We start from the raw sequence: 27235 nt of genomic DNA, 5'->3' as shown, positions 1-27235 counted from the left end.
TGTTTGATGCACTCTGGATACAATGTTTTCAACATAACTGTTCAAACTAGATGTTAGGGACAATTTTTTTAGCCAGCTGCAGCAATTAAACTACAGAAATAACCACTTTTATAAAAACAAGTTCTATAAATCATGTTTGATGCACTCTGGATACAATGTTTTAAACATAACTATTCAAACTAGATTATAGGGACAATTTTCAGCAACTGCAGCAATTAAACTACAGAAATAACCACTTTTCCAAAAACAAGGTCTAAATCATGTTTGATGCACTCTGGATACAATGTTTTAAGCATAACTGTTCAAACTAGATTATAGGGACAATTTTCAGCAAACTACAGAAATAACCCCTTTTATAAAAACAAGGTCTATAAATCATGTTTGATGCACTCTGGATACAATGTTTTAAGCATAACTGTTCAAACTAGATGTTAGGGACAATTTTCAGCAAACTGCAGCAATTAAACTACAGAAATAACCACTTTTCCAAAAACAAGGTCTAAATCATGTTTGATGCACTCTGGATACAATGTTTTCAACATAACTGTTCAAACTAGATGTTAGGGACAATTTTTTTAGCCAGCTGCAGCAATTAAACTACAGAAATAACCACTTTTATAAAAACAAGGTCTATAAATCATGTTTGATGCACTCTGGATACAATGTTTTCAACATAACTGTTCAAACTAGACGATAGGGACAATTTTCAGCAAACTGCAGCAATTAAACTACAGAAATAACCACTTTTCCAAAAACAAGGTCTAAATCATGTTTGATGCACTCTGGATACAATGTTTTAAGCATAACTGTTCAAACTAGATTATAGGGACAATTTTCAGCAAACTAAACTACAGAAATAACCCCTTTTATAAAAACAAGGTCTATAAATCATGTTTGATGCACTCTGGATACAATGTTTTAAGCATAACTGTTCAAACTAGATTATAGGGACAATTTTCAGCAAACTAAACTACAGAAATAACCCCTTTTATAAAAACAAGGTCTATAAATCATGTTTGATGCACTCTGGATACAATGTTTTAAGCATAACTGTTCAAACTAGATTATAGGGACAATTTTCAGCAAACTGCAGCAATTAAACTACAGAAATAACCACTTTTCCAAAAACAAGGTCTAAATCATGGTTGATGCACTCTGGATACAATGTTTTCAACATAACTGTTCAAACTAGACGATAGGGACAATTTTCAGCAAACTGCAGCAATTAAACTACAGAAATAACCAATTTTCCAAAAACAAGGTCTAAATCATGTTTGATGCACTCTGGATACAATGTTTTAAGCATAACTGTTCAAACTAGATTATAGGGACAATTTTCAGCAAACTGCAGCAATTAAACTACAGAAATAACCACTTTTCCAAAAACAAGGTCTAAATCATGTTTGATGCACTCTGGATACAATGTTTTAAGCATAACTGTTCAAACTAGATTATAGGGACAATTTTCAGCAAACTGCAGCAATTAAACTACAGAAATAACCACTTTTCCAAAAACAAGGTCTAAATCATGTTTGATGCACTCTGGATACAATGTTTTAAACATAACTATTCAAACTAGATTATAGGGACAATTTTCAGCAACTGCAGCAATTTAACTACAGAAATAACCACTTTTCCAAAAACAAGGTCTAAATCATGTTTGATGCACTCTGGATACAATGTTTTAAGCATAACTGTTCAAACTAGATTATAGGGACAATTTTCAGCAAACTACAGAAATAACCCCTTTTATAAAAACAAGGTCTATAAATCATGTTTGATGCACTCTGGATACAATGTTTTAAGCATAACTGTTCAAACTAGATGTTAGGGACAATTTTCAGCAAACTGCAGCAATTAAACTACAGAAATAACCACTTTTCCAAAAACAAGGTCTAAATCATGTTTGATGCACTCTGGATACAATGTTTTCAACATAACTGTTCAAACTAGATGTTAGGGACAATTTTTTTAGCCAGCTGCAGCAATTAAACTACAGAAATAACCACTTTTATAAAAACAAGGTCTATAAATCATGTTTGATGCACTCTGGATACAATGTTTTCAACATAACTGTTCAAACTAGACGATAGGGACAATTTTCAGCAAACTGCAGCAATTAAACTACAGAAATAACCACTTTTCCAAAAACAAGGTCTAAATCATGTTTGATGCACTCTGGATACAATGTTTTAAGCATAACTGTTCAAACTAGATTATAGGGACAATTTTCAGCAAACTAAACTACAGAAATAACCCCTTTTATAAAAACAAGGTCTATAAATCATGTTTGATGCACTCTGGATACAATGTTTTAAGCATAACTGTTCAAACTAGATTATAGGGACAATTTTCAGCAAACTAAACTACAGAAATAACCCCTTTTATAAAAACAAGGTCTATAAATCATGTTTGATGCACTCTGGATACAATGTTTTAAACATAACTGTTCAAACTAGATTATAGGGACAATTTTCAGCAACTGCAGCAATTTAACTACAGAAATAACCACTTTTCCAAAAACAAGGTCTAAATCATGTTTGATGCACTCTGGATACAATGTTTTAAGCATAACTGTTCAAACTAGATTATAGGGACAATTTTCAGCAAACTACAGAAATAACCCCTTTTATAAAAACAAGGTCTATAAATCATGTTTGATGCACTCTGGATACAATGTTTTAAGCATAACTGTTCAAACTAGATGTTAGGGACAATTTTCAGCAAACTGCAGCAATTAAACTACAGAAATAACCACTTTTCCAAAAACAAGGTCTAAATCATGTTTGATGCACTCTGGATACAATGTTTTCAACATAACTGTTCAAACTAGATGTTAGGGACAATTTTTTTAGCCAGCTGCAGCAATTAAACTACAGAAATAACCACTTTTATAAAAACAAGGTCTATAAATCATGTTTGATGCACTCTGGATACAATGTTTTAAGCATAACTGTTCAAACTAGATTATAGGGACAATTTTCAGCAAACTAAACTACAGAAATAACCCCTTTTATAAAAACAAGGTCTATAAATCATGTTTGATGCACTCTGGATACAATGTTTTAAGCATAACTGTTCAAACTAGATTATAGGGACAATTTTCAGCAAACTAAACTACAGAAATAACCCCTTTTATAAAAACAAGGTCTATAAATCATGTTTGATGCACTCTGGATACAATGTTTTAAACATAACTGTTCAAACTAGACGATAGGGACAATTTTCAGCAAACTGCAGCAATTAAACTACAGAAATAACCACTTTTCCAAAAACAAGGTCTAAATCATGTTTGATGTACTCTGGATACAATGTTTTCAACATAACTGTTCAAACTAGACGATAGGGACAATTTTCAGCAAGCTGCAACAATTAAACTACAGAAATAACCACTTTTCCAAAAACAAGGTCTAAATCATGTTTGATGCACTCTGGATACAATGTTTTAAACATAACTGTTCAAACTAGATTATAGGGACAATTTTCAGCAAACTACAGCAATTAAACTACAGAAATAACCACTTTTCCAAAAACAAGGTCTAAATCATGTTTGATGCACTCTGGATACAATGTTTTAAACATAACTGTTCAAACTAGACGATAGGGACAATTTTCAGCAAACTGCAGCAATTAAACTACAGAAATAACCACTTTTCCAAAAACAAGGTCTAAATCATGTTTGATGCACTCTGGATACAATGTTTTAAGCATAACTGTTCAAACTAGATTATAGGGACAATTTTCAGCAAACTGCAGCAATTAAACTACAGAAATAACCACTTTTCCAAAAACAAGGTCTAAATCATGTTTGATGCACTCTGGATACAATGTTTTCAACATAACTGTTCAAACTAGACGATAGGGACAATTTTCAGCAAACTGCAGCAATTAAACTACAGAAATAACCACTTTTCCATAAACAAGCTCTAAATCATGTTTGATGCACTCTGTATGTCCAATTTTAGCTGTGCTGTCTATTTGAGATTAAATGATCATTGTGGACAGTTTTCAGCAAGTTGCAACCATTGAAATACAGAACAACTTTTTTTACATAAACAAGCTCTAAATCATGTTTGATGCACTCTGTGGTGATTTTTTTTAAACATTTTTTTTAAAATTTTGCCTTTACTTAACCAGGCAAGTCAGTTAAGAAAAAAATTCTTATTTTCAATGACGGCCTAGGAACAGTGGGTTAACTGCCTGTTCAGGGGCAGAACGACAGATTTGTACCATGTCAGCTCGGGGGTTTGAACTTGCAACCTTCCGGTTACTAGTCCAACACTAACCACTAGGCTACCCTGCCGCCCCGTGATCAACAACAAAAAAAAACACTTCCTTCCATTCTGCTAGCAAACTTGCAATCTTTGGACAATAAAAATAGATGACCTACGCGGAAGACTAAACTACCAAAGGGACATTAAAAACTAATATCTTAATGCTTCACAGCGACATGGCTGAATGAAGACACTAATCAACATACAGCTGGGTGGTTATACGCAGCACCGGCAGGATAGAACAGCGGCATCTGGTAAGACAAGTGGCGGCGGACTATGAATTTTTTTTGTAAATAACAACTGGTGCACGATATCTAAGGAAGTCTCGAGCTATTACTTGCCTGAGGTAGAATATCTCATGATAAACTGTAGACCACACTACCTACCTAGAGATTTTATCTGCATTTTTCATAGCTGTTTACATACCACCACAGTCAGAGGCTGGCACTAAGACAGCATTGAATGAGCTGTATTCCGCCATAAGCAAACACGCTCACCCAGAGGTGGCGCTCCAAGTAGCAGGGGACTTTAATGCAGGGAAACTTAAATCAGTTTAACCAAATTTATATCAGCATGTTAAATGTGCAACCAGAGGGGAAAATAAAACTCTGGACCACCTTTACTCCACACAGAGATGCATACAAAGCTCTCCTACCATTTGGCAAATCTGATCATAATTCAATCCTCCTGATTCCGGCTTACAAGCAAAAATTAAAGCAGGAAGCACCAATGACTAGATCAATAAAAAAGTGGTCAGATGAGGCAGATACTAAGCTACAGGACTGTTTTGCTAGCACAGACTGGAATATGTTCCAGGATTCCTCTGATGGCATTGAGGAGTACACCACATCAGTCATTGGCTTCATCAATAAGTGCATCGATGACGTCGTCCCCACAGTGACCGTACATACAGTGGGGCAAAAAAGTATTTTGTCAGCCACCAATAAATTCATTAAAAATCCTACAATGTGATTTTCTGGATTTTTTCCCCTCATTTTGTCTGTCATAGTTGAAGTGTACCTATGATGAAAATTAAAAGCCTCTCATCTTTTTAAGTGGGAGAACATGCACAATTGGTGGCTGACTAAATCATTTTTTGCCCCACTGTACATACCCCAACCAGAAGCCATGGATTACAGGCAACATCCACAGAGCTAAAGGATAGAGCTGCCGCTTTCAAGGCGCGGGACTCTAACCCGGAAGCTTATAACGAATCCCGCTATGCCCTCCGACGAACCGTCAACACAGGACTAAGATCGAATCATACTACACCGGCTATGACACTCGTCTGATGTGGCATTAGACTACAAAAGGGAAGCACAGCCGAGAGTTGCTCAGTGACACAAACCTATCAGACGAGAAACTACTTCTATGTTCTCACATGCATGAGAGCATCAGCTGTTCCGGAAGACTGTGTGATCACGCTCTCTGCAGCCGATATAAGACCTTTAGACAGGTCATCATTCACAAGGTCACAGGGCCAGACGGATTATCAGGACGTGTACTGGAGGCATGCGCTGACCAACTGGCAAGTGTCTTCACTGACATTTATAACCACTCCCTGTCCAAGTCTTTGATACGAAGGGGGGGACACTCTTGGGGGGGGACCCAAACTGCTACAGACCTATATCTATCCTACCATGCCTTTCTAAAGTCTTCGAAAGCCAAGTCAACAGATTACCGACCATTTCGAATCTCACCATACCTTCTCTGCTGTGCAATCTGGTTTCAGAGCTGGTCATGGGTGCACCTCAGCCACGCTCAAGGTCCTAAACGATATCTTAACCGCCATCGATAAGAAACAATACTGTGCAGCCGTATTCATTGATCTGGCCAAGGCTTTCGACTCTGTCAATCACCACATCCTCATCGGCAGACTCGACAGCCTTGGTTTCTCAAATGATTGCCTCGCCTGGTTCACCAACTACTTCTCTGATAGAGTTCAGTGTGTCAAATCGGAGGGTCTGCTGTCCGGACCTCTGGCAGTCTCTATGGGGGTGCCACAGGGTTCAATTCTTGGACCGACTCTTTTCTCTGTATACATCAATGAGGTCGCTCTTGCTGCTGGTGAGTCTCTGATCCACCTCTACGCAGACGACACCATTCTGTATACTTCCGGCCCTTCTTTGGACACTGTTAACAACCCTCCAGGCAAGCTTCAATGCCATACAACTCCCCTTCCGTGGCCTCCAATTGCTCTTAAATACAAGTAAAACTAAATGCATGCTCTTCAACCGATCGCTACCTGCACCTACCCGCCTGTCCAAAATCACTACTCTGGACGGCTCCGACTTAGAATACGTGGACAACTACAAATACTTAGGTGTCTGGTTAGACTGTAAACTCTCCTTCCAGACCCATATCAAACATCTCCAATCCAAAGTTAAATCTAGAATTGGCTTCCTATTTCGCAACAAAGCATCCTTCATTCATGCTGCCAAACATACCCTTGTAAAACTGACCATCCTACCAATCCTCGACTTTGGCGATGTCATTTACAAAATAGCCTCCAATACCCTACTCAACAAATTGGATGCAGTCTATTACAGTGCAATCCGTTTTGTCACCAAAGCCCCATATACTACCCACCATTGCGACCTGTACGCTCTCGTTGGCTGGCCCTCGCCAAACCCACTGGCTCCATGTCATCTACAAGACCCTGCTAGGTAAAGTCCCCCCTTATCTCAGCTCGCTGGTCACCATAGCATCTCCCACCTGTAGCACACGCTCCAACAGGTATATCTCTCTAGTCACCCCCAAAACCAATTCTTTCTTTGGCCGCCTCTCCTTCCAGTTCTCTGCTGCCAATGACTGCAACGAACTACAAAAATCTCTGAAACTGGAAACACTCCCTCACTAGCTTTAAGCACCAACTGTCAGAGCATCTTACAGATTATTGCACCTGTACATAGCCCACCTATAATTTAGCCCAAACAACTACCTCTTGCCCAACTGTATTTGATTTATTTATTTATTTTGCTCCTTTGCACCCCATTATTTTATTTCTACTTTGCACATTCTTCCATTGCAAAACTACCATTCGTGTTTTACTTGCTATATTGTATTTACTTTGCCACCATGGCCTTTTTTTGCCTTTACCTCCCTTCTCACCTCATTTGCTCACATTGTATATAGACTTGTTTATACTGTATTATTGACTGTATGTTTGTTTTACTCCATGTGTAACTCTGTGTCGTTGTATCTGTCGAACTGCTTTGCTTTATCTTGGCCAGGTCGCAATTGTAAATGAGAACTTGTTCTCAACTTGCCTACCTGGTTAAATAAAGGTGAAATAAATAAATAAAATAAAAAATAAAAGGATACTATTTTTGACAATATATCGTATGGACTATAAATCGCAATATTATTTTTTGCGCTAGTTGGCTGTACTTGCACCAAAACTCCAGTATTTTTCCTTCATAGCCTGCTCTCCATCTTTTTAAATAGGGAGACAATTTGTTTTCAGCACTTTTATTTCAATGACTGATCAAAACTTGTTCTCTCTCTTTTGCCCCCGAGCAGCAGACATATGATGAGCAATAAGATTGGAACAACGAATCGCAATAAAAATCACAGCACATATCCTATCGTGAGGTCCCTAGCAATTCCCAGCCCTTACCTGTCATGCAGGTGAAAGAGGACCCAAAAGCGACTTGGCGAAAACAGAGTCTTTAATCCAGTAAAGTAAATACAAACAAAAAACACAACTTTCACTCGAAATGACGAGGACAAACTGGAGACTCGATCTTGAACAGCAGGTGAACAGCAGGTTGCCTCGGGAAGGCACTTGAACCAGACAGACTCAGACACCTGCTCACCACGCAGCATCTGAGGAAAACACGACACGACAGGGCGATACACAAACACAGCACGGTGAATTCTAGACAAGGAACCGACAGGACAGGAACGGAACACAAAGGAAGAAATAGGGACTCTAATCAGGGGAAAGGATCGGGAACAGGTGTGGGAAGACTAAATGATTGATTAGGGGAATAGGAACAGCTGGGAGCAGGAACGGAACGATAGAGAGAAGAGAGAGCGAGAGAGTGAGAGAGGGAGGGGGAGAGAGAGGGATAGAAAGAGGGAAAGAACCTAATAAGACCAGCAGAGGGAAACGAATAGAATGGGAAGCACAGGGACAAGACAAGATAATAAATGACAAAACATGACAGTACCCCCCACTCACCGAGCGCCTCCTGGCGCACTCGAGGAGGAATCCTGGCGGCAACGGAGGAAATCATCAATGAGTGAACGGTCCAGCACGTCCCGAGACGGAACCCAACTCCTCTCCTCAGGACCGTAACCCTCCCAATCCACTAAGTATTGGTGACCCCGTCCCCGAGAACGCATGTCCATGATCTTATGTACCTTGTAAATAGGTGCGCTCTCGACAAGGACGGGAGGGGGGAGGGAAGACGAACGGGGTGCGAAGAAAGGGCTTAACACAGGAGACATGGAAGACAGGATGGACGCGACGAAGATGTCGCGGAAGAAGCAGTCGCACAGCGACAGGATTGACGACCTGGGAGACACGGAACGGACCAATGAACCGCGGAGTCAACTTACGAGAAGCTGTCGTAAGAGGAAGGTTGCGAGTGGAAAGCCACACTCTCTGGCCGCAACAATACCTTGGACTCTTAATCCTGCGTTTATTGGCGGCTCTCACAGTCTGTGCCCTGTAACGGCAAAGTGCAGACCTCACCCTCCTCCAGGTGCGCTCACAACGTTGGACAAACGCTTGAGCGGAGGGAACGCTGGACTCGGCAAGCTGGGATGAGAACAGAGGAGGCTGGTAACCCAGACTACTCTGAAACGGAGATAACCCGGTAGCAGACGAAGGAAGCGAATTGTGAGCGTATTCTGCCCAGGGAGCTGTTCTGCCCAAGACGCAGGGTTTCTGAAAGAAAGGCTGCGTAGTATGCGACCAATCGTCTGATTGGCCCTCTCTGCTTGACCGTTAGACTGGGGATGAAACCCGGAAGAGAGACTGACGGACGCACCAATCAAACGACAGAACTCCCTCCAAAACTGTGACGTGAATTGCGGGCCTCTGTCTGAAACGGCGTCTAACGGGAGGCCATGAATTCTGAATACATTCTCGATAATGATTTGTGCCGTCTCCTTAGCGGAAGGAAGTTTAGCGAGGGGAATGAAATGTGCCGCCTTAGAGAACCTATCGACAACCGTAAGAATCACAGTCTTCCCCGCAGACAAAGGCAGACCGGTAATGAAGTCTAGGGCGATGTGAGACCATGGTCGAGAAGGAATGGGGAGCGGTCTGAGACGACCGGCAGGAGGAGAGTTACCCGACTTAGTCTGCGCGCAGTCCGAACAAGCAGCCACGAAACGGCGCGTGTCACGCTCCTGAGTCGGCCACCAAAAGCGCTGGCGAATAGACGCAAGAGTGCCTCGAACACCGGGATGACCAGCTAACTTGGCAGAGTGAGCCCACTGAAGAACAGCCAGACGAGTGGAAACAGGAACGAAAAGGAGGTTACTAGGACAAGCGCGCGGCGACGCAGTGTGCGTGAGTGCTTGCTTAACCTGTCTTTCAATTCCCCAGACTGTTAACCCGACAACACGCCCATAAGGAAGAATCCCCTCGGGATCAGTAGAAGCCACAGAAGAACTAAACAGACGGGATAAGGCATCAGGCTTGGTGTTCTTGCTACCCGGACGGTAAGAAATCACAAACTCGAAACGAGCGAAAAACAACGCCCAACGAGCTTGACGGGCATTAAGTCGTTTGGCAGAACGGATGTACTCAAGGTTCTTATGGTCTGTCCAAACGACAAAAGGAACGGTCGCCCCCTCCAACCACTGTCGCCATTCGCCTAGGGCTAAGCGGATGGCGAGCAGTTCACGGTTACCCACATCATAGTTGCGCTCAGATGGCGACAGGCGATGAGAAAAATAAGCGCAAGGATGAACCTTATCGTCAGACTGGAAGCACTGGGATAGAATGGCTCCCACGCCTACCTCTGAAGCGCCAACCTCGACAATGAATTGTCTAGTGACGTCAGGAGTAACGAGGATAGGAGCGGACGTAAAACGTTCTTTTAGAAGATCAAAAGCTCCCTGGGCGGAACCGGACCACTTAAAACACGTCTTGACAGAAGTAAGAGCTGTGAGAGGGGCAGCAACTTGACCGAAATTACGAATGAAACGCCGATAGAAATTAGCGAAACCTAAAAAGCGCTGCAACTCGACACGTGACCTTGGAACGGGCCAATCACTGACAGCTTGGACCTTAGCGGAATCCATCTGAATGCCTTCAGCGGAAATAACGGAACCGAGAAAAGTAACGGAGGAGACATGAAAAGAGCACTTCTCAGACTTTACGTAGAGACAATTCTCTAAAAGGCGCTGTAGAACACGTCGAACGTGCTGAACATGAATCTCGAGTGACGGAGAAAAAATCAGGATATCGTCAAGATAGACAAAAACAAAGATGTTCAGCATGTCTCTCAGAACATCATTAACTAATGCCTGAAAAACAGCTGGCGCATTGGCGAGACCAAACGGCAGAACCCGGTACTCAAAATGCCCTAACGGAGTGTTAAACGCCGTTTTCCACTCGTCCCCCTCTCTGATGCGCACGAGATGGTAAGCGTTACGAAGGTCCAACTTAGTAAAGCACCTGGCTCCCTGCAGAATCTCGAAGGCTGATGACATAAGGGGAAGCGGATAACGATTCTTAACCGTTATGTCATTCAGCCCTCGATAATCCACGCAGGGGCGCAGAGTACCGTCCTTCTTCTTAACAAAAAGAACCCCGCCCCGGCCGGAGAGGAAGAAGGCACTATGGTACCGGCGTCAAGAGACACAGACAAATAATCCTCGAGAGCCTTACGTTCGGGAGCCGACAGAGAGTATAGTCTACCCCGAGGAGGAGTGGTCCCCGGAAGGAGATCAATACTACAATCATACGACCGGTGAGGAGGAAGGGAGTTGGCTCGGGACCGACTGAAGACCGTGCGCAGATCATGATATTCCTCCGGCACTCCTGTCAAATCGCCAGGTTCCTCCTGAGAAGTAGGGACAGAAGAAACGGGAGGGATGGCAGACATTAAACACTTCACATGACAAGAAACGTTCCAGGATAGGATAGAATTACTAGACCAATTAATAGAAGGATTATGACATACTAGCCAGGGATGACCCAAAACAACAGGTGTAAACGGTGAACGAAAAATCAAAAAAGAAATAGTCTCACTGTGGTTACCAGATACTGTGAGGGTTAAAGGTAGTGTCTCAAATCTGATACTGGGAAGATGACTACCATCTAAGGCGAACATGGGCGTAGGCTTCTCTAACTCTCTGAAAGGAATGTCATGTTTCCGAACCCATGCTTCGTCCATGAAACAACCCTCAGCCCCAGAGTCTATCAAGGCACTACATGTAGCACCGAACCGGTCCAGCGTAGATGGACCGACAAAGTAGTACAGGATCTTGATGGAGAGACTTGAGTAGTTGCGCTCACCTGTAGCCCTCCGCTTACAGATGAGCTCTGGCTTTTACTGGACATGAATTAACAAAATGTCCAGCAACTCCGCAATAGAGGCACAGGCGGTTGGTGATCCTCCGTTCCCTCTCCTTAGTCGAGATGCGAATCCCTCCCAGCTGCATGGGCTCAGACTCTGAGCCAGAGGAGGGAGATGGTTGCGATGCGGAGCAGGGAAACACCGTTGATGCGAGCTCTCTTCCACGAGCCCGGTGACGAAGATCTACCCGTCGTTCTATGCGGATGGCGAGAGCAATCAAAGAGTCCACATCTGAAGGAACCTCCCGGGAGAGAATCTCATCCTTAACCACTGCGTGGAGTCCCTCCAGAAAACGAGCGAGCAGCGCCGGCTCGTTCCACTCACTAGAGGCAGCAAGAGTGCGAAACTCAATAGAATAATCCGTTATGGACCGTTCACCTTGGCATAAGGAAGCCAGGACCCTAGAAGCCTCCCTACCAAAAACTGAACGGTCAAAAACCCGAATCATCTCCTCTTTAAAGTTCTGGAACTTGTTAGAGCAATCAGCCCTTGCCTCCCAGATAGCTGTGCCCCATTCTCGAGCCCGGCCAGTAAGGAGTGAAATGACGTAAGCAACCCGAGCTCTCTCTAGAGTATGTGTTGGGTTGGAGAGAGAACACAATCTCACACTGCGTGAGAAAGGAGCGGCACTCAGTGGGCTGCCCGGAGTAGCAAGGTGGGTTATTAACCCTAGGTTCTGGAGGCTCGGCAGGCCAGGAAGTAACAGGTGGCACGAGACGTAGACTCTGGAACTGTCCAGAGAGGTCGGAAACCTGAGCGGCCAGGTTCTCCACGGCATGGCGAGCAGCAGACAATTCCTGCTCGTGTCTGCCGAGCATGGCTCCTTGGATCTCGACGGCAGTGTAACGAGCGTCTGAAGTCGCTGGGTCCATTCCTTGGTCGGTTCCTTCTGTCATGCAGGTGAAAGAGGACCCAAAAGCGACTTGGCGAAAACAGAGTCTTTAATCCAGTAAAGTAAATACAAACAAAAAACACAACTTTCACTCGAAATGACGAGGACAAACTGGAGACTCGATCTTGAACAGCAGGTGAACAGCAGGTTGCCTCGGGAAGGCACTTGAACCAGACAGACTCAGACACCTGCTCACCACGCAGCATCTGAGGAAAACACGACACGACAGGGCGATACACAAACACAGCACGGTGAATTCTAGACAAGGAACCGACAGGACAGGAACGGAACACAAAGGAAGAAATAGGGACTCTAATCAGGGGAAAGGATCGGGAACAGGTGTGGGAAGACTAAATGATTGATTAGGGGAATAGGAACAGCTGGGAGCAGGAACGGAACGATAGAGAGAAGAGAGAGCGAGAGAGTGAGAGAGGGAGGGGGAGAGAGAGGGATAGAAAGAGGGAAAGAACCTAATAAGACCAGCAGAGGGAAACGAATAGAATGGGAAGCACAGGGACAAGACAAGATAATAAATGACAAAACATGACATTACCGTCATATGTTGGTGGTTTCTAGCTGGACGTATGTGGGTACCTGTCATGTTGGTGGTGTCTAGTTGTGGCTCCAGAAGGTTGAAGGAGAGAGTGTGGTTCAGCACGCTGAGGTTTCTACTCTCTTCTCTTCCTGCCGCTCTCTCCCAACTTCTCTCTCTTCCCTCTGTTATCGCTCTTGCTTCACCCTCTCCACTTAATTCACCTCTCTCTCTGGAGAGTCGGAGGACCACTGCTTGAGCATCTGGTGAAACAAATATAATAACTATACTAACAAAAATATAATGACAATAGAGAAAGCACTTCTCTCAACAAAGACACTGCAGGACTGATGTTACATGAGCACATTTGCAAAATTATTTTGGAGCTTAGAAATGGCTAAATAAAAGTGACTGACAAAAAAGATGGCAATGGGGGCTTGTGGATTTGCCTTCATTTACCTTGAAAGTTTATGTTTGATTTGAATATAGTCTCAGATAGACATTCTTGGGAATAGAGAATCAGTGCTTGATCTCTGGCACCGTTTGAAGTTTGAGAAGCTAGCACTTTAAGGATTGAGTGGTCCAATCAGTGAGTTTAAGCAGAGCGGTTTAAAACATAAAATGTTCCTATTGATTACCTTGTGCCAAGCGAGCAACTTCCTCCCCCTCCTGCTCTCTCTGCACCATGTGCGTGTCAGCTGCAGCTCTGTACTGTACTGTAATGTGTGAATTAGATGATGGTTCCTGTAGTAGATGTTGGTTCATCCAGTCTTTGGGCTCGTCCCACAGCGAAGGAAGAGAAGACCCTTCTGCCTGCAAAACAAACACACACAGGTACCTCTGCTGGCTGGCTCAGAAGGCCTTGACCATTGAAAAAACGGATGATAGCAAATCAACTACACCACAAGCCTAATTCAAGAGTCCCATAAGTATAGTTTTTGGCATGCTACACAGAACCAACATTTGCAGAGGCAGAAAGCAAAAGTGCAAGTCAGTATCTCTGTTAACAGGAGGTGACAGAAATGATCTGTGTAGAAACACTGAGTGTGAGTATATGTACCTGTGTGCTGAGCAGTCTCAGTGCTTCTGTCCAATGGGAGCGTAGTAAACTCTGCAGTCTGCTCACAAGCTCCTCTCTCTGCCCTTCGAGCCTCCTCCTGCTCTCCTCCAACAAAACAGACTGCTGCTTGGAGTGGGCCAGCCTGAGAGAGAGACACACACACAAAATGGGCAGAAACCACTACGAGTGCAAAAACCAACCTGGTGTGATAAACTTTCCGTGTGTGTGTGTGTGTGTGTGTGTGTGTGTGTGTGTGTGTGTGTGTGTGTGTGTGTGTGTGTGTGTGTGTGTGTTACCTGGTCTGGTAGTCCTGGGTGAGTGTCCGTGTGTGCTGCTGGTGTTGCTGTAACTGGGAGGAAAGTTCTCTCACATGGCGAGCACTCAGATCCAGCAGCTGATTCCTGAAAACACACGTCAAACACTGTGGAAGTGTGTGGGTTCAAGTTTCAATGTCACATGCACAAGTACAGTGAAATGCCTTTCTTGCAAACTCAAAACCCAACAATCAATAACAATGAAATACTGTAAACACACAAGAAAGAAGCAGTATGGAGAACACAATAAGTAAGTAAATAAGCGTACTATATACAGGGTCAGTTCCAAAAGCATATTTACAATGTCCAGGGATATTGGAGTGATGGAGGTAGATATGTATAGGGGTAAGGTGACTAGGAAACAGGATATAAGACAGAGTAGCAGCAGCTTGTATGTGAGTGGGTGTGTGTGTAGACACTATTAATGTATGTGCATTATATGTTTGAGTGAACAGATGATGGAGTGAGTATGTAGGTAGGGTCCTGTGAGTGCGCACAGGGCCCTAACAAAGTTAATTCACATAGTCCGTGTAGCTATTTTGTTAGCCATTTATAAGTCTTATTGCTTAGGGATAGAAGCTGTTCAAGAATCTGTTGGTGTCAGACTTGTTGCACCGGTACAGCTAGCTATGCAGAAGCAGAGTCTTTAGCAATTTTCCGGGCCTTCCTTCCACACTGACTGATACAGATGTCCTGGATGGCAGGGAGCTCGGCCCCAGTGATGTACTGGGCTGTCCGCACAACCCTCTGTAGCGCCATGTGATCGAGGGCGGTGCTGTTGCCATACCAAGCAGTGATACAGCCAGTCAAAATGCTCTCAATGGTACAGCTATAGAACTTTTTGAGGATTTGAGGGCCCATGCAAACTTTTTCTAACTCCTGAGGGGGACAACGAGGAACTTGAAGTTCTCGACCTGCTCCACTGTCAATGTGGACTACTACGTTTCCTGTAGTCCACGATCAGCTCCTTGGTCTTACTGACCTTAAAGGGAGAGGTTGTTGCTCTGGCACCACACTGCCAGGTCACTGACCTCCCTGTAGGCTGACTTGTTGTTGACGGTGATTAGATCTACCACCGTCGTGTTGTCAGCAAAGTTGATGGTGGTGTTAGAGTAGTGCGTGGGAGTACAGGCGGGAGCTCTTTTTGAGTGTCAGCATGGCGGAGGTGATGTAGCCTACCCTCACCACTACGGGTTGGCCCGTCAGGAAGTCCAGGATCCAGTTCCCGAGGGAGGTGTTCAGACCCAGAGTCCTAAGCTTGGTGAGCTTATTTACAATGACGGCCTACACAGGCCAAACCCGGACGACGCCGGGCCAATTGTGCGTCGCCCTATGTGAGAATGAACAGCATTCTCACATAGGTATTCCATTTATCTAGGTGGGTGAGGGCAGTGTGTAGAGTGATTGAGTCATCTATGGATCTGTTGGAGCGGTATGCAAATTGGAGTGGGTCTAGGATGTCTGGGATGGTGGAGTTAATGTGTGCCATAACCAGCCTCTCAAAGCACTTCATGATTACAGAAGTGAGTGCTACATGATGGTGGTCATATTAAAACATGTGGGGATTACAGACTGGGACAAGGAGGGTGAAAATGACCGTGAAAATGCCTGCCAACTGTCCTGCGCATGCTCTGAGAACACACCCTGGAATACCGTCGGGCCCCACGGAATTGTGGGTGTTGCCCTGATTGAAGACCTTTCATGTGGTCCTCGGAGAGCGAGATCACCCAATCCTCTTGGTCGGGGAAGGCCCTCACACCCAGCACAAAGCATGCATAAAATGCATTGAGTTAGTCTGGTAAAGAGGCATCGTTGGGCAGATCACGGTTGGGTCTTCCTTCGTAATCCATAATGGACTGTAGCCCCTGCCACATGTGGTGGACGTCGGAGGCTGTGTAATATGATTCCACTTTGTTCCTATATTGTCCTGCTCGTTTGACTCTGCAGAGGTCATAGCAGGACTTCTTGTACTTATTCCTGTCTATGGCCGTAGCCTTAGGGTTGTCTATGATAGCTGTGTGTGGTAGCCCAGTTCTTTAGTTTAGCACCAACATTGGTGTTAATCCAAGGTTTTTGATTGGGAAGCAGCGAACCCTCACCGTGGGGATGTCGTCGCTGATGCATTTTCTAATAAAGCCTGTAACAGAGGTGGTTAGCTTGTCAATGTTATCGGCACAGTCTCAAAACATATTCCAATCAGCGTTAGCAAAGCAGTCCTAATCTCTGTTTCTGGTGACCATTTATCAATGGAGCAAGTCACGGGTACTTCCTGTTTTAGTTTCTGCTTGTAAAACAGTTAGCAGAAGTACAGAGTCATGATCTGATTTGCCAAATGGCAGACGAGAGAGGGCCTTGTATGCTTGCTTGTGGGTAAAATAACTGTGGTCTAGGACTTTATCACCCCTAGTGGCGTTTGTGTTTACCTGTGCTGTTCTTTCAGGGCAATGTGTTCCTGCTGTGAAGCTGACAGTCTCTCAGTCTCCTGTTTCAGCTTTACTTCCAACTGAGAATGCTGGGCTTCAAATCGGGCCTACGCGCACACACACACACACACACCTTTTGTAAACAAACCCCCAGACCCCCAAATTTGTAAACAACCCCCCAGAGTCATAAGATCTTGTAAACACAGACAAATAGATATGTACCTGTTCCAGAGCCCAGTCCATGCGCTCCGTGTCCCACTCTCTCCGCGCCTCCAGTTTCTCCTCCTCCAGCTGTAGCAGTCTCCCCCTCACTTTGGCCAACTCTCCCCTCACCTCCTCCAACACCTGTCTTACCTCCAACAAATGCTGCTCCTCTCGCTGCTTGCACTCCTACAAACAAACACATGCACATACACACACAGGATGGTGTCAATTTAGAATGAACTCCAATTCAAGATGCTTTGAGTTATTTAAAGGACATTGATTCCATTAGGTACACTTCATGCACAATTTTAAAAAACACTTCATAAATGGAAATGCTAGTTAGAGACTGCTGTTAGTTGCTAATTAAGAGCTGCTTTCAAGGCTTCCGTTTGCGGCAAACATGTTACTTAGTAACAATTTCAATTGAATGATTTAAACGGACATTCCAAAATGTTGGACAGGAGAGACAAACCCACCCTCTCCTCTTGTAGTTGATTGGCTAGCTGGACTGTCTGGTCCTCCAGCGATCTTCTCTCATTGGCTGTTTGCTCCTGGAGGCAGGTCAGAGCAGTCTGGGCTTCCTGGGCATGTAGATGCAACTCGTCTCGCTCCACACACAAGAGCTCACACTCACGCCTACAATCACACAGAGACCCTTCCAACTCCACCAGCCGCAGGTCCTACACACACACACACACACACACACACACACACACACAGATAGGTGTAAATGATAGTTTGAGAGTATGTGACTGTGTGTGTGAGTTACTCACCAGCTGTCTGTTGGTTATCTGTAGTTCCTCAGTGTGTTTCTGCTCTTGCTCCAGGGCCTCGGCAACCTGAGCAAGAGACTGCTCTAATTGACCAAGGGTCTGGAAAACAAACATGCACGCACACACTCGTAGTGACATTTGTGAATCCTATGTAATAACAACAGCCAATGACAGTCGCGCCACTTGGTTTGGTATAAATATGTGGGATGGTGGTGTGGAAATGTAAGCACTGTCAAATTCAAACAGAGCTATGGATGCAAGGCAGCAACATGTTAAATCTTTGTAAGCACATAAATACTGTGTTTGTGCTACCTCTTGCTGCTTTGTATGTCGTCTCTCCGCCAGCTCCTTCTCTTGCTGTAGTCTCTTCACTCCCTCACTCTTCTCCTGCTCATGTTTCCTCCAGCCTTCAACCACCATAGCCAGGGTCTGATAGACATACACACAGGTTATTAGTAATATATGGTGACAGCTCCACCTTTGCCTCTGATATTTTCACCATATACAGTACGAGTGAAAAGTTTGGACACACCTACTCATTTGTATTTATTGGGGATCCCCATTAGCTGCTGCCTATTCTTCCTGGGGTCCAAACACACCAAAGCACCCACATTACATATAAAACAAAATATAAAACAGTGAACTATGTTTGTACTAAATGAGCTAAAGATAAAACAAGCATATCCACAACAGAACATTTAATACCACCATACAACATCAATGTGTGCGTAAGCATGTTTTTGTACCTGTGTCTCTCATTCAAGGGTATTTCTTTATTTGTACTATTTTCTACATTGAAGAATAATAGTGAAGACATCAAAATTATTAAATAACACACATGGAATCACGTAGCAACCAAATCAAAATATGTTAAGTTAATTTGTGGAATTTCTTTCCTTAATGCATTTGAGCCATCAGTTGTGTTGTGACAAGGGAGGGGTGGTATACAGAAGATAACCCTATTTGGTAAAAGTCCATATTATGGCAAGAACAGCTCAAATCAGCAAAGAGAAACGACAGTCCATCATTACTTTAAGACATGAAGCTCAGTCAAAACGGAAAATGTCAGTAACTTTTAAAGTTTATTCAAGTGCAGACGCAAAAACCATCAAGCGCTAGGATTAAACTGGCTCTCATGAAGACCACCACAGGAAAGGAAGACCCAGAGTTAGACCCAGAGTTACCTCTGCTGCAGAGGATAAGTTCATTAGAGTTAACTGCACCTCAGATTGCAGCCCGTCAGAGTTCAAGTAACAGACACATCTCAACATCGACTGATCAGAGAAGACTGCGAGAATCAATGGATATTAAACGGGTGAAAATCTGTCCTTTGGTCTGATGAGTCTAATTAGTAGATTTCTGGTTCCAACTGCCATGTCTTTGTGAGATGCAGAGTAAGTGGACAGATGATCTCTGCATGTGTGGTTCTCACATGACGTATGGAGGTGGTGTGACGGTACTTTTCTGGTGACACTGTCTGTGATTTATTATATTTATTTAGGCAAACTTAACCAGCATGGCTACCACAGCGATACACCATCCCATCTGGTGTGCACTTAGTGGGACTACCATTTGTTGGTCAACAGGACAATGACCCAAAACACACCTCTAGGCTGTGTAAGCGCTATTTGACCAAGAAGGAGAGTGATGGAGTGCTGCATCAGACGACCTGGCCTTCACAATCACCCGACCACAACCCAATTGAAATGATTTGGGATGAGTTGGAGCGCAGAGTGAAGGAAAAGCAGCCAACAAGTGCTCAGCATATGTGGGAACTCCTTCAAGACTGTTGGAAAAACATTTCAGTTGAAGCTGGTTGAGAGAATGCCAAGAGTGTGCAAAGTTGTCATCAAGGAAAAGGGTGGGTAATTTGAAGAACCGAAAATCTCAAATATATTTTGATTTGTTTAACACTATTTTGGTTACTACATGATTCCATGTGTTATTTCACAGTTTAGATGTCTTCAATATTATTCTACAATGTAGAAAATAGTACAAATAAAGAAAAATTCTTGAAAGAGCAGGTGTGTCCAAACTTTTGACAGGTACTGTAGATCCTAAAGATGTGCATGTGTGTGGGAGAGAGCTAGAGAGAGAGAGAAACAGAGAGAGCGCAAGAGTGTATATGAGTGTAAGGTGTGTCCACACCTTATCCAGCTGCTCGATCATGACGTCCTTCTTCCGGTCAGCTGACAAAGCGAGAGCCAATCTTTGCTGCAGCTCCAGAGCCTTACTCTGCAAAACCAGCACGTGCCGCTCACACTGCTAGAGACACACTTAACGTCACAAACCTGCAGCCCCTGCACGTCACACTGCTCCTGACTAGGGTTGTCCCGAAACCAATATTGGGATAGTGGTACCGTGACAACCCTACTACAGACGCACAGTTACACACCAGGCAGCACCTGCCCCTCACACACACACACACACACACACACACACACATCTGCCCCTCATACTGGCACATAGAGAGGGGTTAGACACTGACCAGGCTAAAGCAGGTCTGATCCTCAGGAATTGGAAGGTATTGGGGCCAAAGATCATATCAGGATCAGTGTTTGTGTGTTTACCTTGCGGCTGGTCCTCTCCCTGTCTAGGCTCTCCCTAAGGAGAGTGGCTTCCGGGGAGAAGACACCATCAGAACGCAGATGAGAAGAATAACGCGGGAACAACTCCTCTAAACCTCCTACCCCACCACTGGAGAAGAGAATAAGAAAAGTGCAATTTGTTTTACATTTAGTCAAATACGTACCGACTACATAGCTATTATAGAGAAAACAAAAATATATCAAAAAACTAAAATAGAGAAGGTGTATAGTGTTACCCAAGTAGCTGTGAGGTGCTGTCACTGTTAAATGACTGGTTGGGACTCTCTGTAACACTGCTGCCTCCTGCAGGACAATAGAGGGAATACCATATTGGCAAAGTTTGTGTGTGTTTGTGAGAGTGGCGTGTCTGTCTGTCTCCTTTTTCTTCAGTGTGTGTAATCCATTCCCTGAATCCCAGCCCCCTAGGCACAGATCTAAGAGGATTGGATAGGTGTAAGCAATATGGTGGTGGTTCCAACTAGGGTTGGGTGATGTCAACCTCTGTCCTATCGTGATTATTTTCCCATAAAACATTGTTATATACACGATGCGATCACCCCCCAAAAAGTGTGCTAAAACTACAGTTGTGCTATAGCGCAAAATAAAATGCAACTCAAGCCCGATGAGGAGGATTTGATGGCTCATTGTGTCAAAAACCGCACTCAGGTCGATGTTGAGGGCATCAGGAGAGGTGGTCATTGACAACTTTGAGGATTGCAGTTTCAGTACTGTGGAGGGAGTGGAAACCAGAATGGGAGGGCTCGGAATAGGTTGATGATTAGCAGGTGGGTTTGTAATTAAGAGGCAACAGTCCGTTCCAGAGTCTTGGCAAGGAAGGGAAGGTTGGTAATGGGGTGGAAGTTATTGAGGATGGTAGGGTCTAGCCCTGGCATTTTTAAGATGGTGGTGATAGCAGCTGTTTTGCAGTTGGAGGAGACTGTTCCGTGGGCAAGGGAGAGATTAGAGATGTGTACGATATATGGGCAGCGAGCAGACTGATGAGAAAAGTAGAGAGGATCCAAGGAGCAAGTTGTAGTCTTGGATGACATGAGTTTTGAGATGGGGCAAATTCTGAGACGGGTTTCAGGGGTGACGGTTGGGAGGTTAACAGGGGAAGGTGCGGCTGAGGGAGAATTATCAGTCAGTGATGAGTTTATTTGGGTGAACTTGTCCTTGAAAAACTGAAGGAAGGAGTTGCAGAGTTCAGTGGAGGAAGTAGAGAAGGTGTCATCATGGGCTGAAGTGGTTTGCTGACAGTCGAGAACAGTTTGGGAGTTCTTATTGAATGATGTTTGAGAAGTAGGCAGACCTGGCAGCATCTGTTGGTGGAGAGGTAGTTTGTAGTCCTCAGCGTGGGCAGTGAGCCCAGACTTCCAGCTCAGGCGCTCCAGTTGGCAGCCAGCTTGCTTCAGGGCGAGAGCTCAGGGGTAAACCAGGGGAGGAGAAGGAAACAGGTTTAGTTTGGATTGGGTCCAGAGAGTTGAGGGAGACAGAGCAGTGTTTGAATTGAGCAGCTAGTTCACCAGGTGTGTTGGGGGGTGTGGTCAAGGGGCAGGGCAGCGCAATTGGCATCAGAGTTGGAGGAGGCCAACAGCTTTGATGTTATGGAAGGAGATAAGGCATTTGTCAGTGTTGTGGGGTGAGTATGAGGGCAGAAATTAAGTATCTTGTGGAACAGAGATGGGGAAATATTAGTTAAGTTGAGGCCAACAGAGCAGATGAGATCTGGTATGTTTCCCTTGATGTGAGTGGGAAAACTGACAAGTTGGGTAATATTAACAGTCCAGAACAGCAATGAAAGAGGCAGGTTTTGAGTGATGAGTCCATGTGAATTTTCATCATCTCCAAGCAGGGAGAGAGTGGGAGAGCAATGGTGAGTAGTCCAGACAGGAATGATTCATTAACTTTAGGAAGACAGTACACAAGGATAGTGGTAATAGAGCAGGATGATTTGTAAGCAATGTATTCAAACAAGATAGTAGGGACAGAGTTCAGCTATTTTGATTTACAGTTACAGTATACAGTAGAGCAAGGGCGGCACCACGGCTGGTGGAGTGGGGGTGACACAGGTAGCCATAACCAGCAGGAGTAGCATGGTTAAGAGAAAATAAATCACTGGGTTGTTGCCAAGTTTCAGTTAGGAGGAGGAAGTCTAGCTTGTTGTCAGATATTAGTTCATGGAGCAAGGGGGCTTTGTTCATTGATCGAGTGTTGAGGCAAGCAAAGTTAGTATTGTCAAACAGAGGTGAGTTTATGGATAGTGGTACAGTAGGTTGAAGGGGACGTAGTCAGTCATGGTTTACTGTACAAGATGGATTGGAAGTAGGGCGTGAGTGAGACGAGAGAGAGTTAATGTTGCTACCAGTAGTATAGTTGACAGACCAGTTGCGACGTGAGCTATGATGCAGGTAGCAGCGTCTACGTAGGATGCCCGATGAGTGGGCGGGATAAGGACATCATAGGAGAGCCGGAGCCGTTAGTTATTATTCATGCGACGAAAATCAGGGGGGAGTAGTATTTGGTCGGGATAAAACAGGGAGTGGGAATCCATACTATTCCAGGGCAGAGAGCAAACACGAGGAACAGAGAGGAGCCCGTGGGCAGGTGCATGACAGCAATTTAGATCAAATAAAATTACAGATGAATCCACACAGAAACCCCCACGGTTAGCAAAACAGCAAGCCATAGCCCAACTAGCCTACTCTAAACCAGCTAGCACTAGAACCCACAGTCAAAAACACGTGAAATACAATCCTCGCCAGCAGAGCAAAAGAAAGAGAGCGGAAACCTAATGAGATTGACGGCAGGGGTCCATGCGATGGCAAAAGAGTGGAGGCTAGGTCGGGAGCGCTTCGGTGGAGAGGCCCTATAACTAGCCAGAGAAAAAACGGTAGCGGCAGGAGCTACTCCGGGCCGCAGGAGAGTCAGAGGGAAACCCGATAGGTATTCCAGAGGGAGATATGGCGGGGGACATCCAAAATAGATACATTCTCTAGGCAATAATCCAAAAGGTGGGTCAGACAACCAGGAGGCTTGCGATCAGAGGAAGAATACAGGCAGATGATCACAGCAGCGCTATCCAGACTATTTTTTTATTTGATTTGTCAGTACATTATGTAAATGTTTTGCTGATACAGTGGTTCAGTTATAGGTTTCTAGCTTTCTAGTTAAATAGAAAGCTAGCTTACACTAATAAGCCAAGGTTGTCAAAGTCACAGAACTTTGGTAGTTGCACTTCTGATTATACTATTTACATAATTAAATGAATACTTTGCTTGTGACTGACAGGTAACAAAATAAAGAACGTCAAAGTGGAACTCCATTGTGGCCTTGTTTTCCATATTTTTTTTGCAAGAGGTAGATCTTGGTTTACATTTGGACTTGGCATGTGATCTTAGGCTTGAAAAAGTTGTTGACCACTGGGCTATAGCAAATAGGAATAGGCCAATTAGAATGTCACCTGTCCTGCGATACTTTTTACTCCACGGCACCAGTCAAGTTCAAATACGCTAAACCGTCGATCACATGTCGTCGCCATAGACGATGGCTGTCAAACATTGTCAATAGATAATTCCATCATAATATCGCCCCACCCTAGTTTCACCTCCATCATGCCCTCTGACAAGTCAGGTGGATTTTTAGATATATATTTTTTGACATATTGTGGACATCCATCCATTCCTCTATGATCTGTGCCTATGGGGGGGGGGGGGGGGGGGGTACAGGCTATGGGTTGGTTTGGGATAGAAGGAGAGTCTCCAGGGTCTCACCCTCCGTCTCCAATGTGGGTGTGCTTCTCAGCATGTTTTGAAGGTGAGCTCTGACATTCTCCATGTCCTGGATATGTCTCCTGCCATTCTGCAACCAACACACCAACATGTCACACACACAATCGCACACGTGTCGGATGTAAGGGGTAAGTTACACTGAGTCTGCTGCTGTAGTCCACACTGGTGTTGAGATTATCACCCATCTTCCTCTCCCTCCTCCTCCTGTCTCCCCCTGGGGGAGGGGCTATGAAGGTTCAGGGGGGATCTATCCATACCCCCTTCCTCCCCCCCCAGCTGAGGCGAAGAAAACTGAAATGACACCTGTCTAGAGACACAGAGATAGTTAGAGTGAGACATGACACTGTCCATCAACCAGTCTGTCTATTTGCATGTTGAAAACCCAGTCTTATTTCTGGGCAAGGGGGGGGTGAGGTTGTTTCTGGGAGCATAGGGATTGTTTCTGGACAGGGCTCAGGTTACCTGTGAGTGTGGCCTGGTGATGGTTGACCTTTGGCCTGGAGATCTCGGGTGAGTTGCAGCGAGGAGTAGAGGCGGGCTGTGACCTCACAAGACTCATCCCACGGGGAACGGTGCGAGGAAGGCCAAGAGCGGATCAGAGAGGGGGAGGCTTGTTTAGAAAGGGAAGCAGTGAGGATAGAAATGGGGGGAGGAGAAGTGGGGGCTGATATATGCAAAGGTTCTTTGTCACTTAGTAGTTCTTCACACCTGGTTGATGCCATCCCTGAACAGAGTAAACAGTCAGTGTAGAAAATACTGAATCAGTCAGAGTTTCTGTACAATCACCAACCACATGAGCTAGTTACTTATGGTCACAAATAACTTTCGCAGTGTACTCGTTCGTCAGCTAACGTTACTTAGCTAGCAAACTAACCAACGTTAACTGTTGCAGTACATTTGATTTTTCTGAAAAAAGTTCCTATTTAATTCGCTAGTTAATTAGCAACAAAATAAACCAAAACATTAACCAACTTAGTGAGCAAATAACACAGAGGTAACGTTAGTCAATTAACGTTAACTAGGCAATTTTGATGCCGTTTGTTTGTTGTGGCAACGTCGGTAGTCCAGCAACAGGAAAGTGACTAACCCTAAGATTTGGCTGTATAAAGTTATGACGACAGCTAGCAATATATGGGAGACCAACATTTTCAAAACAAGCTAGCGTACTGTAGATTATAGTGACGCATAACGGTAAAACAAACTCGGCTAGCTAACAAGCGACATTAGTTTAGTATGACTCTGGTTAGGCTAACAAACACACAATCCCACCCTACCTATCGGTTGAGAGTGGCTGTGTACGTACCCGCTACAATTGGAAAACTCCTGGGCGCGAAAAGGTAGTGGATAGCTAACTTACTGTGCCAAGCTATCCTTCAGTGGTAGCTTCTAGCTAACGTTACCAGGAGGCTATCAACATCTAGTCAGTATATTGATGCTCTTTGGTACAGTGCTAACAGGGGGGGGGAACTCCCGGGGCCCGATTTAAAAAAACAATAATAAAAAAAATCGCGCTTGGTTGTGTTAACTAGCGGCACTTCCGCTTGTTTAAGATACCCACACATGCGATGACATCTTCTGGTTTCAATTATGTTTCTCAAGACTCTCATCATCACTCAATACCTAGGTTTACCTCCACTGTATTCACATCCTACCATACCTTTTTCTGTACATTATACCTTGAAGCTATTTCATCACCCCCAGAAACCTCCTTTTACTCTCTGTTCCAGACGACAAATTTTTCATTGCTTTTAGCAGTACCCTTATCCTACTTTTCCTCTGGTGATGTAGAGGTGAATCCAGGCCCTGCAGTGCCTAGCTCCACTCCTATTCCCCAGGCGCTCTCTTTTGATGACTTCTGTAACCGTAATAGCCTTGGTATCATGCATGTTAACCTCTCTGAACCAACCATCCCGGATCCGGTGTAATTGTCATCAGCAACGCTGAATAGCATAGCGCCACTGTCAAATAATATTACTAGAAAATATTAATATTCATGAAATCACAAGTGCAATATTGAAAAACACATCTTAGCCTTTTGTTAATCCACCCGTCGTCTCAGATTTTAAATGATGCTTTACAGCGAAAGCAATACAAGCGTTTCTGTAAGTTTATCGATCGCTTGACAAAACAATAAGTACACTTTAGCATCAGGTAACTTGATCAAGAAAATCAGAAAAGCAATCAAATTCATCGTTTACCTTTGATCTTCAGATGTTTTCACTCACGAGACTCCCAGTTAGACAACAAATGTTCCTTTTGTTCCATAAAGAATAAAAAAAAAATCCAAATACCTCAGTTAGTTTGAGTTATGCCAAGGAATCCACCGGAAAGAGCGGTCACGACAACACAGACACAAATTCCAAATTATATCCATGTCCACAGAAACATGTCAAACGTTTTTTTATAATCAATCCTCAGGGTGTTTTTCAAATATCTATTCGATAATATATCAACCAGGACAGTTGGCTTTTCACTAGGACCGGAAGTAACAATGGCCACCTTTCTCTTTTGCGCACAACTCCCTCTGAGAGTGATCACCATAGCACGCGCTCCAGCAGGTATATCTCTCTGGTCACCCCCAAAAACAATTCTTTCTTTGGCCGCCTCTCCTTCCAGTTCTCTGCTGCCAATGACTGGAACGAACTACAAAAATCTCTGAAACTGGAAACACTTATCTCCCTCACTAGCTTTAAGCACCAGCTGTCAGAGCAGCTCACAGATTACTGCACCTGTACATAGCCCATCTATAATTTAGCCCAAACAACTACCTCTTTCCCTACTGTATTTATTTTATTTCTTTCTTTTGCTCCTTTGCACCCCATTATTTTTATTTTGCATTCTAC

The 27235-nt window shown here is 44.2% G+C and overlaps 2 protein-coding genes, 1 long non-coding RNA gene and 1 pseudogene across 3 annotated transcripts; 1 reads left to right on the top strand and 3 right to left on the bottom strand.

Moving 5' to 3' along the window:
* The window catches only part of LOC124012182, an 87518-nt pseudogene extending 83536 nt beyond the window's left edge, over positions 1-3982 (top strand).
* Positions 3983-5573: 1591 nt separating this feature from the next.
* Positions 5574-18436, bottom strand: LOC124012181 (centrobin-like). Its single transcript, XM_046325664.1, has 10 exons — positions 18329-18436; positions 18017-18115; positions 17720-17923; positions 17262-17429; positions 17040-17146; positions 14599-14703; positions 14303-14444; positions 13881-14055; positions 13305-13505; positions 5574-5578 (listed from the first exon to the last, which is right to left on the bottom strand). The coding sequence occupies exons 1-10, from the start codon at positions 18434-18436 to the stop codon at positions 5574-5576; spliced, it is 1314 nt and encodes a 437-aa protein (XP_046181620.1).
* Positions 18437-18548: 112 nt separating this feature from the next.
* Positions 18549-24577, bottom strand: LOC124012180 (centrobin-like). The gene is made up of 6 exons (XM_046325663.1): positions 24530-24577; positions 24375-24462; positions 20841-20907; positions 20587-20713; positions 20165-20278; positions 18549-18598 (listed from the first exon to the last, which is right to left on the bottom strand). Exons 1-6 carry the CDS (start codon positions 24575-24577, stop codon positions 18590-18592), a joined length of 453 nt encoding a protein of 150 aa, XP_046181619.1. The 3' UTR covers positions 18549-18589.
* On the bottom strand, positions 24578-25870 carry LOC124013088. The gene is made up of 3 exons (XR_006834810.1): positions 25696-25870; positions 24855-25116; positions 24578-24699 (listed from the first exon to the last, which is right to left on the bottom strand). It is a non-coding gene; the product is annotated as an uncharacterized LOC124013088 (long non-coding RNA).
* Between the last annotated feature and the right edge of the window lie 1365 nt (positions 25871-27235).

The sequence above is a fragment of the Oncorhynchus gorbuscha genome, linkage group LG24, assembly GCF_021184085.1.
Source record: "Oncorhynchus gorbuscha isolate QuinsamMale2020 ecotype Even-year linkage group LG24, OgorEven_v1.0, whole genome shotgun sequence".
NCBI lineage: Eukaryota > Metazoa > Chordata > Actinopteri > Salmoniformes > Salmonidae > Oncorhynchus > Oncorhynchus gorbuscha.
Note: the sequence above shows the minus strand (reverse complement) of the source record. Positions and strands in the feature narration are given on the sequence as shown.